The following is a 17,854-nucleotide window of genomic DNA, read 5'->3' as shown; positions in this document are numbered from 1 at the left end:
AGTAGCATATGGACATGGAAGGTAGCACAGTAAATGTATTATCACAAAAAATATAAGAAATGCTCATTGATGTGTTTTGTCACCATTTTTAAAAAGGCTGTCATTTTAGGAATATTGTATTAAACCCTCACCAAACTGAAGGTGACAGATACTCTATTAATGCCAAATCCCTCCTTTGACAATACAGCCAAATCTCAGATGTGAATGTAATGTTTTCTATATGGTTTTAGAGCCATTTCAAACAGAGAATATAGTGTTTCTTGTGTGCATTGATGGGAGGTTGAATTAACAGAAAATGTCTATTGTCAGTGTTTTCAGATGTGTTTGGGATTAAATATCAAATGTTTGGCCATATGAAATAATCAAGACATAGTGAGATCCGAAGAGCACACTCGGGGAAAATGGCTTCTGCTCGTATTTAATCTGTGTCTGCTCATTTAATCACTGTCATTTGATTGAATGGGGGTGCTATATATAATTCCATTAATATATGTAAAGTGTCATTGGATTAGTATTTAAACTCTGACTTTGCTTACTGATATCAATTTGCTGTTATCTGTTTGTGTGTGTGAATGTATGTGTGTGCTTCTTATTTATGGTCAACTTTTCTAAACACAGATTGAACTAGGATGTTTTGACTTTTGACTAAAGATTGCTACATTTAACTACATTAAAAATAATAATTTTTATGAGAAAATTGATCTTCCACAGAGTTTAGACGTTTTTCAATGTAGGAATAAGGTTATTACAGTTATGCCAGTTACCAGACATTTGTCATTCTTTTCCATTATTTTGCTAAGGCAGATGAACTGGATTTAGGGAATGCCAGCGCAAGTGTGTGTGTTTGTGATGTGTTTGAAACAGTGTTTTTTTAGCAGAGGAAAATTTTTTGATTTGGTCTGAGTAAAGTGGAAGGCAGTATTCCAACAAGGTTACTCTCATTAGTGTGAGGCCAGATGCTTTTACATCTTTTACATCTTTTTACATTTATAACAGAGGCATCATTTTGTCTGCTACTCTTTTTTGTTATAGTTTTTTTTTGTTGTAGTGTATTGCTATCTGTGATTCACAGCACCTCATATCAAGAGAGTGAAAGTGGTCTTTGGGGGGTATCTCTGTATACGTGCGCGTGTGTGTGTGTGCGTGTGTGTGTGTGTGTGTGTGTGTGTGTGTGTGTGTGTATGTGTGCAAGGGAGAATGATGGCCTGCTGGCAGGCCCTGTTTGCTTAAAATCAAAACCCTCTAATTGGTTTACGAAAGTACATGAGAGCGTGATTTAAGTAACAAGAGATTAACAAACTAAAATTAAATGGTTTGATTGTGGGCTGGTAATTGTTGCCATGCTTACAGTCTGTTTTGTATCCTATGCCCTGGTGAAGCACAGGCCACATTGCTTTGAGAGTGTCATACAGAGCTAAGATAGTTTTAGCATTTAGTAGAGCACAGTGCATCTAATGAAATAGCATAAACTGTTGTACAATGAAGGACACAAATAGCCATGTTCGAACATGTGTCAGTGCCAACCACAGTACTGAGATCATGGCTGCATAATTGATTCAATACATAAGTGCAATATCTCCACTATTATTTTACACAAATAACTCCATCATGTATTACACAATAACATCAACGAACCAGACCAAGAGCTACCACATACCATTAATCAAAACTATCAGAACAGACCAAAACAGAAAACTGCTTCCACCATATAGGGGCCCAGATGGACAAAGAATACAACCATCCCGGTTGTGCATTTGCGAGAGCAGAAGACAGCTAAGAGTCCTGACGAAGCCAAGCTCAGTGGCCTGGCTGGTGTGTATGGTCTAATGATGGATTGAAGAGGATTGAAGGAAGCTGCATCCTGCACATAAATAATACATGTGGTATTAGATTAGTTAAGTAGAGTATAAGTCACTCCAGCAGTCCAAGCCCCCAGTACAGTGTCTGTCCTATTGTGGGTAATGTGTCTTTTAATGATGGTTAATGAATTTGGCTATGCCTTTTGAACACTGCTGTCATCATTACTGTATTTGATCTTTGAATGGGGTCTTTTTCACAGATCCTGCTGCTGCTGCTTACCTACTGCTTCCTGTCAGTCTGTTCAGTTAGCAGTCACTGTAAAAGCTTTCATTCACTCCTTCATTATCTCCAAGCTCCTTACCCTGGTCAGGGTCGCAAGAGGCCTGTGCTTACGCAGGCCGGAGGAGGGGGTGAGGGAGGACACCTGCGCTGTGTGGAATACAGATTTTCGATAGAGGCTTTAAAAAAGCGTTGATGATAATAATAGATGCATGGATATAGGTCGTTCTTAGGGGGCGGGGGATGTGTGCATTACGAGTGCAGTGGCTGCCTCTGCTTTTATTGTTTAGTCACTTTTGCTTGTTGCTTTTTGAATGTAATGGTATCAATCACTGCATTTCGGCTTTAAGTGGACGCATTTTTTTTACTTTAGAAGCTGTGATTTTCAAGAGCGAATGTTCCAGTAAAACCTGGAATGGCTCAAGCTGCTGTGCAAAGTCATTGTTATGCATCTTCACCCTTCTTTTCCCCGATGAGCAAGTAGCTATTTTTGTGTGGTATATTGTTTTCAATATACCTATGCATCAATCAAACTTATATGTGTACAGTTTGGAACATGACAGTGGTAAAGTAATGTACTAGGTCAAAATTAATATATCTCTTAGACCATGCCTATATCATGTGTAGAGAACACATACTGTAAGATGATGCTGCCTTTCTGGTTTTAAAACAAAGTCTGACCATTTGGTGTTTGACCTGTCCACTCAGCCAAACAACAAAGTTGTCCAAGATGCTTTTCGACTTGCCAAAGAGCTGTGAGGAGTGGAAAACAGATGAAAGCTGTTTCAGCCTGTCTCAGGGTTGTCTGGTGCTCGGCGAGTGCAGTCTGGCCATAGAGCTGAAAGTCATTTCTCCTTTTTGAACCCCTCCCCCACCACCACAGCCATTTAAAGAAGGAAGAAGTAAAAACACTAACTGAAAAATACACGGAGGGAATGGTGATGAGACTTTGTTTTTTCTTTTTTTTTTTTTTGAGCTCAGGAGGCATGTAGAGGCTGGAACCACAGGGGTCCCAGCGCACTTGTGCGAAAGGTGTGTCCACGCCGAGACAGTCATGCACAGTCCAGGAGCCTCAATCTAGATTAGTGTGCCACGTTTGCAAGTGAAGGTCACCCCAACTGAGGCAGACAGTGAAAAACTCTGGGATTATCCCGCCTGCACGTCTCCACACACAATGACCCAAATTTAATCTACACCCTGTATACTCTCTCAGTTTATCCCCAATTACAGCCTTTAAGCCCAAAGTGTGTGATGATGGCTAAATTCAGGCTAAATTCATTCAGCCTCAGGGCACTTTGATTGTGTGGTTGTACACAGAAACACAGGCAGGAAAACTCACGCTAACATAGCCCCTCTCTTCTTCTCACCCTTCCTCTCACACATGTACACAGCATGTTGGGCTCTATTTGTCGTGTGACTAGTTTGTATATTAAGATTTGTAATGTGTGAGTAACTTAAATCATTCAATATGTTGCCAGAGAGAAGTTATTAGTTATTTAAATAAACTACTACATTAGTCCATGATTATTTCACCTCTGCTTCTCTTCCTTGGAAGAGAACTGAAAAATGCAAAATTCCTCTAAATAAAACCAGTGATGACAGAATAATAGAGTTATTCATGTGTTACCACTTTCTGATCTTGGTGATAAGAGATGACATTAAACAGAAACAGATGTGACTTGAAGTTTCTCAAAGGGCTGGATTTCACAGCCATAAATATTGCCTCCCAGATGCCTGCCCAGAGTACACTGGTTAACATACACGGCACTCTCCCCTCGGCCCTCTGAGTGAAACTCTGAGGATAGCGTTCCCACTGTGCTCTCCCTCTGACATGGTTCTGGGTCTTAGCGTAATGATAGGATTATGAACATGGCCTCTTTCCGTGGTGGGCAGACATTGGTGCCTCTGACTTGGATAGACAGGAGTTGGGGGGGGGGGGGGGGGGGCGGGTTGGCGGGGGGGATGGGTGTAAGTACAGGAGGGGAGAATCCTGGGCTGCTCTGCACACAGAAACATGTAAAATCACAACATTGGGATAATTCCATTACTTTGTCGAAACCGATTAAGGGTCTGGCCAAATCCATGCTAGTGTCCAGCAGGGCGGGGCGGGGGGTGCCGAGGGGGCCAGATGGGCCAATGCAGAGAGATGTCCCCTGTGGCTAATCTCCCTGGGTAAAGAGAGAGGGCAGAGGGGAGGGCTGGGTACTCTGAGCCTCTCCAGCGGCTCTACAGGCAAATCTGCACGGTGACACGCACGGTGTGTGAGACGCACTGACACACCAGCGCAAAGGCAGCATGGATACACGGAGCATACCCAGGGTGTGAACACGGAAGGGCCTGTATGTTTCTGTCTGTTCGTTCGGACAGAGTGCGAGTGTCTGCCCGGAGGGGGAGCTGTGTCCTCGGAGTGGGATCTCACAGCCGCGGAGAAGGAAGGACTCTGATCAGTCAGGAGGCGGACTGCTACTTGAGGGTCGCAGTCAGTTCAGGGCCCCGTCTCCGGCCCCTCCTCCTCCTCTGCTGGCCGGCCAACACATTGGGATAATATCTCCTACTTAGAGCTCTCTTAATCGCATTGCTAGTGGGCTTGTCATCATGCCTGACCTCTCGCTGCCCACTCGGACAGTGTCAGAAGTGATGTAGGAGCTCCACCGGGGACCTCAACCGAACTCCCTGGGGAATTTAAAATGTCATCTGCTCAGTCTCTCCAGCGCAGAGGGCTCAGCAAGCACTTCCTCAACATGTTAGCCTATCAGGTGAGAGAGAGACCCTTTTAAAGTCAAATGACTGGAGGACATTACAGGGCAGAAGTTGACCTGGGGGGGTGCTTTTTTAACTAGAACATGGTGATGGGTATCATGGTAAAGTTTAAGGTTTAGCAGGGAGAAAAGAAGGTGGCACAGATATTAACTATTAATAGTTGGGCTGATCCCTCAAAGATGGCGGGTAGTTGTTTGTATGGGAGTTTGTATTTGCTTAAATTCAATACTGAAAATATGGTAGTGCAGCATAAGCAACAAGGTACTGCTGTTTAGAACAGGAGTTATGAGTTACTGCTTTGTATTCCTTGTAGCTTCACTGTAAAACCTGCCTCTTGTAGTGTGTCTGAACAGCACTGTGTTCCTGTTGGATTCAGCTGCTCTGGCACACTAACACAGATGTCAAGAAGACAAAAGAGAGGTGATCCTTTTCAGTACCATAGTGTGTTCTGGCAAAAAGAAAATGCGCTTATAACCTAGATGGGGCACTGCCACTGTACCCCTCACTTGAACTCACCCACGATAGTGGTATATGTGAGGCAAACAATAACCAAACAACCTGCGGCTTGGTGATGTAGTGGTGGTGTGTAGGAGGTTCCAGGTTTAATTCATTACGTGGGTACTACGTAAAATATAAACTATATACAGTAAGTCACTCTGGATAAGGGTGTCTACTTAGCGTACAACTAGGTTAATAGGCCATTAATAGGTTAACATCATAAATTGGATTTAGGTACTGTTGTCACTTTCTGAGCGTCCATCAATGTTGTTTAGCTGAATCTATGCCCTGTCTTTCTGTGATGAATGAAAGAGATTGAGAGAGAGAACTTCCTTGGATGTATTATTATTAAGGAGCACGCATGGTATTTCCGTCGGGGAAATATTATTCTGTATCTAATCTGCCCACCTGCTTGACTTACATAGTGCGGGCTGTTTGTCACAGTACAAAGCTCAGTGTGTTCGTAATGAGGCCTGGCCTCCTGAGCGCTTGTCAGAGAGGCTGAGTTAGTCTAGAAACACTGTATTAATGCAGTATCTCCACAAAAGCCTTATGCGCTCACACATCAAGACTCCTTTAGTCCTTTTCTTGATATGTCCCTGCGAATCACGCTGTCTTTGACAGATATAAAATACATCACCTATTTGGGTGAAATGCAAAGAGTGCAATGACACTGAACATTTGACTGCAAAGGTTTGCTTATGCTATTGCAGGTCAGTTAACGCGTGGCATGAAACTTTCTGGAGTGTTGTGCTGTCCAGAGAATTTGCCATTACTTTAATATAATATACACATCCTGTCAAGTAATTCCTCTGGATTTTGTTGGAAATCCAGCATATTCATATTCATAAACAAGAGAAATATGTAAGGGAAAACGTCCTCTATTCATTAATCTGTGGAATATTCTGGTTATTAAGAGAATGGCTGAGGTTTTAGGCAGGACCAGGGCCTGGGTGCTCCCCCTGGGTTTAGCCCAGGATGAAAGCCGTTTGGCCCTTTTCCAGCTCAGCATCCTCGTTCCAGTAGAAACATCCAGATGCTGTGTGCTATCCAAACTAATCCCCTCCTCCGGCTGGCCTGGACGCTCACGCATCAAAATGAAGGCTCCCAGCAGGAGTCCGCTCCACTGCCCCCGCGGTCACGTCCCGATTTGATGTTGAAAAAGTTCCACTGAGGAGCCGGACCCTTTCTCTGTTTGCTCTCTGTAAAGCTGCTTTCAATCCCCTGGTGAGACTGTACAGACATTGGCTCAGGAGGAGAGAGGCAGCATGGCATAGTTGTTAGTGAACATGACTTGTAACCAGCAGCCTACAGGTTCAAATCCTGGACAGGATACTGAACCACCACAGTCACCCCAGTCAATGTTTCAGTGTATAAATGGGTAATATACAAAATGGAAGTCCCCTTGGAGAGGGCTGTCTGGCAAGCAAAAATGATAATGTAATAAACATTATGAATTCTAATGAAATAAACCACAGCTAATCCCAGTTCATCGTAGGTTCAGGTTTCAACATACTGTTGGATCTTGAGTTAAACTTTTTTATTTAGCTTGCTGACTCCTTCACCTCTGCTATCTCCCCCAGATATGTTGCTGCTGCGGCCCCGCCCCCTGCTCCCTGTGCTGCGCCTTCTGTCCACCAATCAAGTCGTCTTCCAGCACGCGAATCATGTACATCCTGTTCCATATCCTGGCCTGCACTGTCTCCTGCCTCATGCTGTCCAGGACCGTGTCTGAGGCAGTGAGAGAGAACGTGAGTGACTTCACAGGGGGAACAGGAGGGTTTGTGTGTTCACTCGGACATTTTAGAGGCCCCTGCAACAAAGGGCCTCACACCCGGGCCCTGGCAAGTGGATTTCTCCCTGCATTTGAGACAGTTTCTCCCTTGTCAGTCTTTATTGTGCAAATCCACTGATATGTTAACCAACAAGCTTGCCATTTGCTGTATTAAGTCACATTCAATAAAGATCCCGTTAATCCCCTTGCCCAGAAACACGCAAACTGGATTGGCCGTGGACTGTTCCTCTGAAAACCAAAAGCTGTAGTCTCAGGAGGGTTGTGGCACCGTCTGCCCTGAGTCAAGGTCAATCCGAAAGTGTTGTCACGTGTAATCAGGCAGTTTTGTGCGTTTTCAGGTGCCTTTTTTCGCCCTGGTGTGCGACCAGGAACGTGGAGGCGGAGACTGCGAGATGCTGGTGGGGTATTCGGCGGTGTACAGGGTGTGTTTCGGCACCGCCTGCTTCCACCTGATGATGGCGCTCTTCCTCATCGATGTGAAGTCCAGCCAGGACTTTCGCGCGCTCATCCACAATGGGTCAGGACACTACGCCACACTGCCATCACGATCTATCTAACCAAAACAAGGCTACGCTAATGCCACAGCTCAGTCACTGTCACTGCTAAAAGCCTTATAAGACACACTAGTGTAACATCCTCATATTATATAATGACACTTAAGTGCATGCAGGGCACTTCTACAAAAATTATCTCTGGTTTACCTCACAGTGTTCATTCAACATGTATACTGAAACTTAGTAACAAAACAAAAAGTTCATTGTTATCTGAAGCTAAAACCCAAGTGTTTGGTTGGATATACCAAGCAATAAACCAATCAAAGGGCCCTTTCAAGGCTGATTTATACCTGCTATCAGTCAAACCAAATACTTTCCCTGGAACGTGATATATTCAGGGCTGGTGCATAGCGATTTTGTCCTGGGGTTTGTATCTAAAACTGTGGGCATGGGCAGGTGAAGCTGAAAGCCTCTGGCTCAGCCTGGAGGGGGAGAATCCTGTCCCAGATGGATGTCTGGTCACTGAGGGAAAGTTACAGTAGATAGACAGCTATAATTTCACCTATCTCTCCACCCTGCTTCTCTATGCCCCACACTGCATCTATGGCACTTTGTCCCTGCATCTCTCCTTCACACATATTTTTCCTCATGTTCTTTGGGTGTCACTGACTCCTCTTTTCCAACTACTCCTCTTCTTTTTCCCTCTGTCTCTGTTTTTTCCCTTCCTCCTCTCTTTTTCTTTCTTTTCCTGCAGTTTTTGGTTTCTGAAGTTCATTACCCTGTTGGGGATGTGTGCTGCTGCCTTCTTTATCCCAACAGAATCCTTCTTACACGGTGAGTAAATGTGATATGCACACACAACACACACATGCACACATATGCATACAATCACATACAAACATATACACATACACAGCTATATACACCTGCACCTGCATAGACTCACACATGCATGTGTATGCACACACACACACACACACACACACACTGTATACACAGAACCCTGAATGATAAGATTATTACATGTATACATAGGGTACATCAGTGAGTTGGAATGAATACCACATCAAAGGTGGATCTTGTCCTGGATTTCCTATGCCTTTGATCTGATGAGGGCCTGTACAGGCTTTAGTGTGGTGTCTAGTTACGTTACAACCTAAATATGAAATGTATCATGTGAGGATGAGACAAGAACATACTGCTGTCTTTGCAAAGATAAAAGACTTCGAGGAGACAGAGACAGGAACCCACACAACTTCTAGGAAATTTTGTAACATTTTGTAGATTATCAGATGAGCATACGCATATAAGCCATTTTTTTCACATGATAAGACACACGTTCCATTAGTGCACATGATAAAAGTAAGGCCTAACTGCCTATTAGCAGAAACTCTTTCATGGTGTGATACGATAAGTCTGGAATGTTGGAAGCACTCATGTTTACTTCAGCTTGTTCATCAACATTGTCTCCACATTTCCAATAAAGGGAATGAGATCAAAACTCTAACATGGGCTAAATCTGTACATGCAGTCATACCTAACAGTCTGTTTCATTCTTATTCTATTGTATTGCTTTTGTCTTTCAAGGTCACACCTACATTTATCTGTATGTAACACACATGACTTGACACTTAGATAATGCCGTGTATGTCTGCAGTTATAGCTGTATGCTGCTAGGTGGCGCTGCAGGCCCACTGCTCTAAATGTAGGTAGTGCAACCAGTCTGTATCATTGAGCCATTTATGCCAGCACCATAAATCTCTCCAAGGTTTGTATTTCACTTGTATGGGGTATTGTAAATCTGGATACAGACACTTTCAGCATTGGGGTCTGTGGAGTATCTGACGTCACCTGCTGGAGGGAGGACAGTGAGTGTAGCCGGCCGTTAAAATTTGTTATTCTGTGTTTCTCCCCATCTGTCTCTGTCTAGCCTGGCACTATGTGGGCGTGGCAGGGGGATTCGCCTTCATCCTCATCCAGCTCGTCCTCATCACCGCGTTTGCTCACACCTGGAATAAGAACTGGTGAGAGGAAATTTGTGTGTATAAATATGAGTGTGTGCATGCGTGTGTGTGTATGTTTGTGTTTCTGTGTGTGCTTGTATGTGTGTGTGTGCGTGTGTGTTGGTGGGGGGAGGTGCACTCAAAGACATAGAAACCAACAGCTTGTCATACATAGGGTACGCTAGGCTAATAGGAGTGTTTCTGCATGGCTAAATCTCCCCACACACATCTGGTGCAAGGTTGCATTTAATAGAGAGGAACTTTATTTTCGCCCGAGGCTGTTCCTCACCTGGCGGACAGTGGACGCGAGCCAATTGTTCCGCTCCCATTCCGAAAGTGTTTGCCGTGCCCCTTGCTGGCCTTGGACGCATCTGGCGAAGTGCAGCTCATATCTCCTCTTCACGCCGGCTGTCCTGTAAATCACGAAAAACTGCCTAGAGCCGAATGTCAGTCCCTGGGAGAGGGCCTCCAGTGTTACTGCTACCTACGTGATGTACTGTACTGTTCAGCTCCTGTACTCGTTCCCCCGATAGGCAGCTTGTTCCCAGATGTTGCCTTAAACTCCAGACACTGCCGCTCGCCGGTTGTCACTCCGTAATGTGCCCTCCCTGACAGCTCTGAAATGTACGGAAGCTTCTAGGGGCTTGGATTAGTTCCAACTCAAACACACTCCATGAGGAATCCTCTTTGAGCTGTCGAGGGGTCTTTGAGTAGTTCGATTTCTGGGGTGTAGCTATGTGGGTGTTTAGAGGGGAGTATGTCGTGCTTTTGATGAGTTTTGAGTGCTGTAAGGGTCCGTGGAGTGGCCTAACAGGGAGGCACTTTGGGAATGTCTGATTGGGCAATTTCCTCAGGATGACAGGGGCTGCTGAGGACAAGCGCTGGTACCTGGCCATCCTCTGTGCCACCCTGGCTTTCTATGCTGTCGCCACGGGGGCCTTCCTCTTCATGTACAAGCTATACACGCACCCAGCGGCCTGCCAGCTGAACAAGGCCCTGCTGTGGACCAACCTGGGGTTGTGCGGCCTCATGTCCTTCATCGCTGTCACGCCCTGTGTGCAGGAACGTGAGTGTCCCCTTCTCCTGACGCAACAAGCACACCCCCCCCCCACACACACACACGCACACACACACACATGCACATGTACACGCACGCACACGCACATGCACATGCACACGCACACACACACACACTCACATACACATACACACACAGACCCACGCACATATACAAATACACATACACCCACACAGATATACTCACTCACATACGTGTATACACTCACAGATGCAGATGTACACATACACACAAGCACTCATGCTCACAAACACATTAATATACACACACTCGGTTTCACAGACCAGAGGATACTCTGGGGAATACCGATATGGAGGAGCACATCAGATGTCTTGTCTTTCATCTACTACTTAGCAAAGAGAGAAAGAAAAAACATGTTTCCAAGCTAAACAAACATCCTATGATCTATATGCTACTGATTGGTTCTTTTAGATAAACTTGTCAAATGCAAAGATGAAACATCACAGTTACAGTGAACCTGATGTAATCTGTCTGACATTTTTCTGATTATTTACTGTACACCAATACTTCAGGCTTCAGGGCCTTTTGTCTATACATGTCAGGGTTTTATTATCGTTCCTTCATCGGCTTGCATAAATAGATTGTAGATGAATCATTGTGTGCATTGTGTCTGTACTGTGTGAAACTGTGAGTCCTCCCCTACTCTGTGAGGTTCGCAATATTGTCCTGATAACCCCCCCCCTTTCTGTATCTGCCATCCTTCACACATCCTGTTCTGTAATGTATACGCTGTCCTTCTGACCCTTCCCCTTTATTCTGTGATGTGTGTGCTATCTTTCTGACCCCTCCCCTTTGCTCTGTGATGCGGTTTTCAGGGCAGCCTCGTTCTGGACTCCTGCAGGCGTCCATCATCAGCTGCTACGTCATGTACCTCACCTTCTCTGCCCTCTCCAGCCGCCCCCCTGAAAAAGGTATGTGCCCCACAAAAAAAGGACAAGCCAGCCCAGGACACAACACCCTTATCCACAGGCAGGGTTGAAAGGGTGCTTACTTACCTGTGCCAACATGTATTCCCATTAGATTCTGGGCTTTAAGAAAGAGAGGGGGGGGGATATTTCACATTCCTCCTGCATAAGATGACAATTTAATAACACGGTAATCCAAGCCGGTGGTATCATTACACACTCTCCCACACCCCTACACATCTGTATGCTAGTCTCCCAAGCGAACTCCTGCCCGGCTGTCAGTGCAGCAGTGCTGATGATCCTTTTTGTCTCCATCTGTAAAGGTCTTCTGCTCCCTGAAGCAGGCCCTCTCACCTGGGATTCCACTGAGAAGGGCAGGACTTAAGTTAGGGTTTTTCATTTTTTCTTCTTAAATGCAGCTCAGCAAGTTCATTGATCATTGTCAAGTTCATTCTGAAAATATTAATACTTGAATTGTTAGCCAAAGTCAAGTTCAAGTGTTGATTGAATGGAAGCCTTACTGTACAATGTGAGACCCAAACATAACCTTAATCCTATAAGGGCCAAAAAAGGAAGATTTGGAGATTTGGAGCAGCGTGTTGATGGTCACGCAGCCACAGGAGGGACCATGAGGTGAAAAAAAACATACCCTTGTTGTGGGAGGAGAGGGACAGACAGGTGACCATGTATTTAGAAAAGGGGTGCAGGGAGAGATGAGGTTTTATGTGTATTTAAGTCTAGTTCAGTTCATGTCAGCCGCTGGCCTCTGAAAAGGATGTAATTGGTAGCACCCAGCAGAGAGAGATGAGGAGAGGAGGGGCCAGATGATGATAACTGAAAATGACCTGAAATCTTCAAAACACCATAAAACCCTGTGTATAACCGTTGTTCAGTTAGCAAACAAAAACCTACTGCTTTAAGTGGGGATAGTCTCTCAACCAGTGGATCCCAGTGCAGTTTCCTTGATTTAAAAATTCTACAATCTATCAAGTGTGCCCTTATTCTGTCATCTGCCCCTCTGTTCATGAAATGAGTTCAATCTGGTGTGTGTATGTGTGTGCGTGTCTATATGAATTACAGTATGTCAGGGGATGTGTGTGTGAGATAGAGCTCTAATAGGTGTGCTCCACTCACCACTACGCCTGCAGTCCATACTTGATTGGCAGTCAGCCAAGCAGGCTGGGGATGTTCAGGCCAGCCCTGAAAGAGATAGCCACTCCCACCTGATTCCTACAAAGGGAGCAGTGACCGTGTCCTCTGGAAACCTGAACCACTTGTTAATAAAACTGAGAAATTCTCAAGGCCGCTAAGCTAGGGAACTTCTGAAATGGCTCCGCTTGTGATAAAGAGTAGCCCACGCTCAATTAAACATCATTGCAGAGCCAGTGGGCTTGATCACAAGAAACAGTGTTTGTTTAATGACAGACCCTCTGTTCAAACTTAAACGGAAGGCAATTTTCAAACACGGGCACAATAAAATGGAGATTGTTCACAGGACCTGCTGTGATTGTGAGTGTAGCTCGGCTCTGCCCCGCTCTCCCACACCGGCCTTGGCCTGCAACGCCGCCCAACCACCACGTTCCAGAGGCGCATATGGGAGCCAGAGCAGGCTGTCCTGAGGCGGTGTGTGGACCTGTGTTTCGACTTGTTGAGGAAATATGCACCATCAGCCTACTATAAAAACATCTTTTCAACACACGCGCGCGCACACACACACAGTATGTGAGCTGTAAGCACAGTACTATAATTTACTTTCACACCATAAGCAGTTTCGGTCCCTGTGAGAGTGTGTGGTGTTTGCAATTTGCTGTGCATGCCATTCAAGCTTCAAGGTGCTCCCTTTGAAGACACTGGCATTCTGGTCAATGCTTGCTCGGTGCTGTGTGCCCCTTCTCAGAGAGTGACAGGGATGCCTGATCCCTAAGCTAAAATGTTCTGAATGGTACCCGAGAAGCAGAAAACGCAAGGAGAGGGCCCTTCCCCTGGCAGCATGGCCACGGTGCGGTGTTTTGAATTCCTGGCTTGCGTGTGACTGGCAGGCATTAAACCCTGTAATTAGCCTGTGTTTTCACGTCGCCCAGGTTTGGTACGTACCTTCAGCATGCTCTGCTCTGGAATCTGCACCCCTGTCCTCCCCCCAACCCCAAAAACACAGGGGATTGGTTGTGTGTGTACCCGTCCTGCCGACACAAGGCAGAGGCTACACCTTGGGGTTTAGTCTCTTGACTCTCTGAGACTGGGGACATTGGGTCGGTCTGGGGCATCAGGGATTAGACAGGAGACACGCGCACGCACACACACACACACACACACACACACTGGCCCATATTTGACATCCAAGCTCTACAGAGAAAACACAGCAGGGCTGCAGCTCCCTCCCTCACTCACTCAAATCAAACTCCCATTGACAGCCCACTCAGTCTACAGGACTGAGAGGAACATAATCTCCTCTAAAATCTGTGAAGGCATAACCACCAGACAATGATGGGCACAGAGCACGCACCTGCTTCAGCCAGGTCTGTTCATGTGATCCTCACAGGTTTGTTTGTGTTACACATTCCTCTGGCCGGATTATCCTCTAAATGTCTGAGTGCTCCTAATGCCTTTTATCCCCCAGAATGTAGGGAGTGATGTGTTCCTTCAGGGGGAGGAACCAAATGACATGTGGATTCGAAACTGCACTAGAATGATGGTTTAATGGGGGTAGCCCCATGGCTGTTAGGAGAGAAGAATGAGACAGAAGACTGATGTCCTTTGTCTGTCTGATTGCAGTGGAGTACCAGGGGCTGAACATGACTGTATGCTACCCCAGTGTGAGCCGTGACGGGCTTCAGAAGGAGGGCAATGCAGTGGCGGTTATCGGAGCGGCCATAATGTACTGTTGTGTGCTCTTTGCATGGTAGGTATACTCAAACAGGGGTATGGCTCTATGTCTCTATATCATTAAACCCAAGGTCAGAATACAACTCCATGCACCACAAAGAAATGAAATACATCTATAGAGCAAAAACATAATACTCTAGCTAATAACTGTTTTTTTGTATCCTCACTGTTGCACTTGAGAGTAAATGTAACTTTTTTCCTTTTCCTTTTTCCCCGATCAGCAATGAAGCTTCCTATCTGGCAGAAATGTTTGGGCCTTTCTGGATGATAAAAGTTTATCGCTACGAGTTCCAGGTAGAGTTCCATAGAAGGACACCTCTATTGTTGTTGATGGTTGATAATTACATGACCATGGAGTTCCCTCATACCTGAGCAGCTGTGTTTCTCACCTGTCCTCTTCACCTCTCTTCACAGAAAGCCAGCTGCTGTTTCTGCTGTCCAGAAGAAGAGGAAGGTAAGCACCCTTTCAAAACAAAAGATGATGACACACCATTGATAGCTGGAGGCCATAAGGGAAGTAACATGTTTATTTTGTGGATATCGGAGACTTGGTGTCAGTGTTTCAATTGAGAGAGCAGCATTATGTCATTATGTGATCACTTCTTTGTGCCAGTAGTGCTTGTTGCAATGGGTAAATATTATGATGATAAACTTTTACTGAGGTCTATGAATCCTTGGCTTTCTCAAATTCTGTTTTTGGTTTCCAGCAGAAGTAGACTCACAGTCTCACGGGTCCTGTGTTAGCTATGAATGCGCTATTCATAACCACCTGCTTTCAAGATGTTCATAATAAGCCAGCAAATCAGAACACTTACAGCTTCAACGATGGCAGAGCACTTTCGGTGTGACTACCTGGCAATAGAATGTCTGTGGTAGAATCCAATGGCCTCACCCTTCTTTGACTGGTAATCTTTTCCCCTCTCCACAGAAGAGGAGTTCCAGGTGGATAATGAGAATAAAGGATGTCAGAGGGTGATCCACAATGAGAACCACCGCGTCGCTTACAGCTATTTCTTTTTCCATTTCGTCTTCTTCCTGGCCTCCCTCTATGTCATGATGACCCTCACCAATTGGTTCAGGTCAGTAGGTCGCTCGGCAGACAAACTGCGATTAGTGTGTGTCCTAAAGCTGTTGGGAGACAAGACCCTGGAATGCCGGATGGAATTTTAGAGTCACATACATCTCCATGAACACAGATTTTGCAAACATCAAAACACTTGTAGGTAATAGATGAGTATGTTTCCATGTTTGAGGATTTGTTTATTCTATATAAACAGTACACATATATACACCCCCACACTCATACACACTAATGTTTATATTGCACATTTTAAGAACACCCCTATCACGAGGAAAAAAAAATCATCAATTCGCATACTGTACAAATAATTTAGACTAATGCTTAAGGGAGAATTATTCCTGACACAAAAACACATTTTCAGTATCAGAACAACATCCTAAAGTAGTAAACAAGTGATTAATGTGTATATTTATGCAACACATACTGTAAATGTGTGTAGTATGTTAAATAAATGATGTAAGATGTAAGAGTGTGGGTTGGCATGGTATTCTATGGCCCAAAGAAAGAGGATAACAGGGAGTTCTACCTGGTGTGAAAATCTGAAACCACGAATGGTGGGCATTTGCTGTCTTCATAAAGCTACATAACAGAGGATTTCTCGTCAGCGAGAGTAAATGAGTGGGATTCCCTCTCCCATTCTCCCAGCTACGAGTCAGCGGTCCTGGAGACCACGTTCACGCACGGCTGCTGGTCCACCTTCTGGGTGAAGATGTCGTCATGCTGGGCCTGCGTGGTGCTCTACCTGTGGCTGCTCCTTGGCCCGCTCTGCCGCTCCGAGCGCAAGTCGCGGCCCCGGAGGTCACGCATCAGGAGGCGGTCCCAGCGCCACATCAGCGTCAGCGTGTGAGCATGGACAGGCTTGTGAGGGACCCAATGGCAGGGGCGACGGAGTGGAGATGGGGGGGGGGGGGGGGGGGGATGCGCCATGCATGAACAGCGCAATGCTGAGAAATGGACCCTTGGCTCTACAGAGGACTCTCGCATCCCAAACTCAGGCACGAACACCAAATAATAAAGGAAATGAAATGCACAGACACCATCAGGCTGAAGGAGGACAACCATGCACTGGTTTGAAACGTACTGTGCAGATGGGAACATTAAGGTGAGCAAGACTGCTCTGCTCCGAGACAGCCGAGTGGTTTGGCACACTTCATGCTCACAGACATTAGAACTCACATTTTTTTTTTCCCTCTGTGGAATTTAACATGCTGCCATATAATGCACTAGAGGTCGATATCTCAACTAGTCTGTCTTTAGTCCAAACAGTTACCAGCAGCCTTTCGTTACTGAAAGACGGCTTTCTTGTGTTTGCTGTGGTCTGTGGCCTCTCTTTCACCTTCGTCCCGGCCCCCGTTACACAGGATGTCTGTCCCGGCAGAAACCCCATCTCCCACACTTAGCCCTGCCAGGCCGAGGGGAGTGAACGCTATGTACGCACTGACAGTCTAGCGTTTACCATTTTTCTCTGTGAGATGTAAATATCTGATTGCTGAAAACACTTGAGAATCGCACGTTTGTAACATGTTGCATGTTACTGCAATAACTGTGACAAATCTTAAGTTATTTTTGTAAAAGCATTTTCGTAATGAAAAAAAAAGGTTCTCGTCGGATTTGTTAAAAGTGGAAAAATGCATTAAATGCAGTGCCATTCCTTGGGTTCCTTTTTTTTTTTACTGCTGTGATGACCTTGTGTTTTCAAAAACAAGACCCTGATTTCTTGGAACAGGTGCTACACCTGGATCTTAAGTGAAGTCACTCATCTGCCTAACCCAGTACTAAACTGAAAAAAATATTTACGATTATGTATGGAGTCACCGTCGTGACTTCTCAGGTTCGATAATCCTACCCAGGTAATTTAAGGCAGGTCAGATAAAACATGTTTCCACACATCTTGTTTTCTCCCATATGGAGCCCTTTTTCCTGAACATAAGGTTAATGTCCTATGGCGTCATCAGAGCAAGTCCTGTTAACTTGTATGGTATACAATTTCACTGATTGCATAAGAGATGAGAAATTGTAACTCACAAAAGCATGGTTTGACAAAGGATTTCATTTTTTATATTCCAAAAGTATATCCATAAAATAAAATATATTGTTAGATTAGAAAAAATACAATACTTTTAAAGCAAAACACAAATACTGTATAAATGCATGTAAATGATTTCTAGCTATCCCTTGAATTTATAAATACAAAACAGAGAAATACATAGTGCTGTCTTAAATATGAAGACCAAAAAAAAAAAAAAAACACAGGCTG

General features: G+C 45.0%; 1 protein-coding gene across 1 annotated transcript; it reads left to right on the top strand.

Moving 5' to 3' along the window:
- The first annotated feature begins 4,766 nt into the window (after window positions 1-4,766).
- On the top strand, window positions 4,767-16,472 carry serinc4 (serine incorporator 4). The gene is made up of 12 exons (XM_036544519.1): window positions 4,767-4,835; window positions 6,921-7,088; window positions 7,471-7,649; window positions 8,381-8,460; window positions 9,557-9,650; window positions 10,484-10,695; window positions 11,544-11,639; window positions 14,406-14,532; window positions 14,738-14,810; window positions 14,931-14,970; window positions 15,445-15,595; window positions 16,243-16,472. Exons 1-12 carry the CDS (start codon window positions 4,767-4,769, stop codon window positions 16,442-16,444), a joined length of 1,491 nt encoding a protein of 496 aa, XP_036400412.1. The 3' UTR covers window positions 16,445-16,472.
- The last annotated feature ends 1,382 nt before the right edge of the window (window positions 16,473-17,854 follow it).

The sequence above is a fragment of the Megalops cyprinoides genome, chromosome 13 (genome assembly GCF_013368585.1).
Source record: "Megalops cyprinoides isolate fMegCyp1 chromosome 13, fMegCyp1.pri, whole genome shotgun sequence".
NCBI classification, from domain to species: Eukaryota; Metazoa; Chordata; class Actinopteri; order Elopiformes; family Megalopidae; genus Megalops; species Megalops cyprinoides.
This window is presented reverse-complemented; position numbering and strand designations above follow the sequence as displayed.